Source organism: Cyprinodon variegatus, unplaced genomic scaffold (assembly GCF_000732505.1).
Source record: "Cyprinodon variegatus isolate N-32 unplaced genomic scaffold, C_variegatus-1.0 Scaffold1080, whole genome shotgun sequence".
Taxonomy (NCBI): domain Eukaryota; kingdom Metazoa; phylum Chordata; class Actinopteri; order Cyprinodontiformes; family Cyprinodontidae; genus Cyprinodon; species Cyprinodon variegatus.
In genome coordinates, this window is record NW_015151533.1 from 148,399 (window position 1) to 150,048 (window position 1,650).

The 1,650-nt window shown below is 39.8% G+C and overlaps 1 protein-coding gene across 1 annotated transcript in view; it reads right to left on the minus strand.

Moving 5' to 3' along the window:
• Window positions 1-297: 297 nt before the first annotated feature.
• LOC107101317 (myosin-9-like) overlaps window positions 298-1,650 on the minus strand; it is a 52,989-nt gene continuing 51,636 nt past the window's right edge. The window contains exon 34 of the mRNA XM_015400185.1: window positions 298-1,147. Coding sequence (XP_015255671.1) covers window positions 950-1,147 — 198 coding nt within the window. The 3' untranslated portion in view covers window positions 298-949. The remainder of the gene's footprint in view (window positions 1,148-1,650) is intronic.

Genomic DNA, 1,650 nt, shown 5'->3' on the forward strand with positions numbered 1-1,650 from the left:
TCTCAAAATGGTATCAGTGCCCTATTGGTTGGTACTCGCCGATACCACCATTTTAGTGCTGGAACATGGCCCCGCACGATACAGGCATCGGTATAACAAATTTTTAAAACTGAATTTCATTTTATCTATACCCCCATTTTGAAAGAATCCTTGAGATATCTACAATAACAAAAGAAACCTCTCCATTTGAACATGTCATTCTAAACTGGGTTTATTTGCAACATTAGCATAAATGTTCACAAACCTAAGCCTCTTATGAGTCCTAAAGATGAGGAAAATGAACTGAAGAGAGCAGGATTTCAATGCATTCATTACTTTATTGCATTTAAGGCATCGTATAAAAACAGACTCGCCTTAGAACTAGAGGATGAGTAACATGCAAACCAACAACCGTCTGAGAATTCAGTGGCAGGGTGTTATTCAAAAATATGCTGCTGCTTTTATTTAGGAGGCAAAAGTACTGGTAGAAACCCTGTCTGTTATTTAAGGGGGAAAAAACTAAAGAACTATTAAAGGACCCATCACCTATAATTGATAGTGTAAAAAACAGTGGGACAATACAGCATCCAAAAACATGATATTAAATGCGTCATTAAAAATTCAAAATTGTTCCAACCAAGTGAATTTGATAAAGTGTCATATGATAACAGACTACAGGGGAAACCTACAGATTTTTAGAGGTTATAACAATTACTTTGAGGAAAAGTGCATAAAGATACAAGAATATATTAGCAACAGCAATAGCATGTTAGAAGCACTAAATATTTAAACGGTTCAATATACCCGTCATGTAGAAAAATGGGTAGGAAAAGTAACTTTTAAACGTAAATTGAACTGCATATTCTTGGACATTTTGGCCCATGGAAGTGCATGTGAAAGGTCGATGTAAGGCTAACATTTCATGGTCTCTGCAGTCGTCGCATTATTTCCCTTTTTATCCGTCCTCAGCTCACTCCGCTGCAGGCTCTGATAGCCCAGCTGGTACTTCTACCTCTTCGTCGCTGTCGAGACCGCCGGTGCGGCCCACACCGACCCGCATGCTGAGGGGCAAATCTCCTCGTCTGCAAACAGAAACAGTTTTTTTTTTTTTTAAAAGCAAGCTCCCCCACAGTGTCACAGTATCAGAAAACAGCTTGGAACCCATTGCCTAGGTTGTATCTGTACCATTAGACAACTACTAGGCTGTTGCCTAGGGCCCCAAGTTCCTGGGGGCCCCATAAAACTCCGTTTCCATGTATGGTTAATACAACTTTTCCTTATTTGTGCATATTAATTGTGTTTTTGATAAAAATCCTTCTGCTAAAGTGCCATCAGAACGCTGATAATATTAAGTTTGTCTCAGCCCCCGAGTTGCCTCTTGTAAAGTCACATGAAGGGTAAGTCATACAGTGGGCACTGGTTGGAAATGGACGGTTTCCTGCGTGATTCCTGTGTGATTCCTGCGTGATTCCTGCGTGAATCACGATGTATTTCCTGAGGCCAGTCGTTTTTATTTCAAAAAGAACTGCAATGTACCCGGACAACCACCAGGTGGCACTTGGGAACTTTTTTTTTCTCCTTTAATCCAGGCTGTTAAGATGCTGTCTTTAAAGCAGGTTTATTGGGGATCTTGGTGTGATATTGTGCTATTTTATGATGTTTTTGATTAAA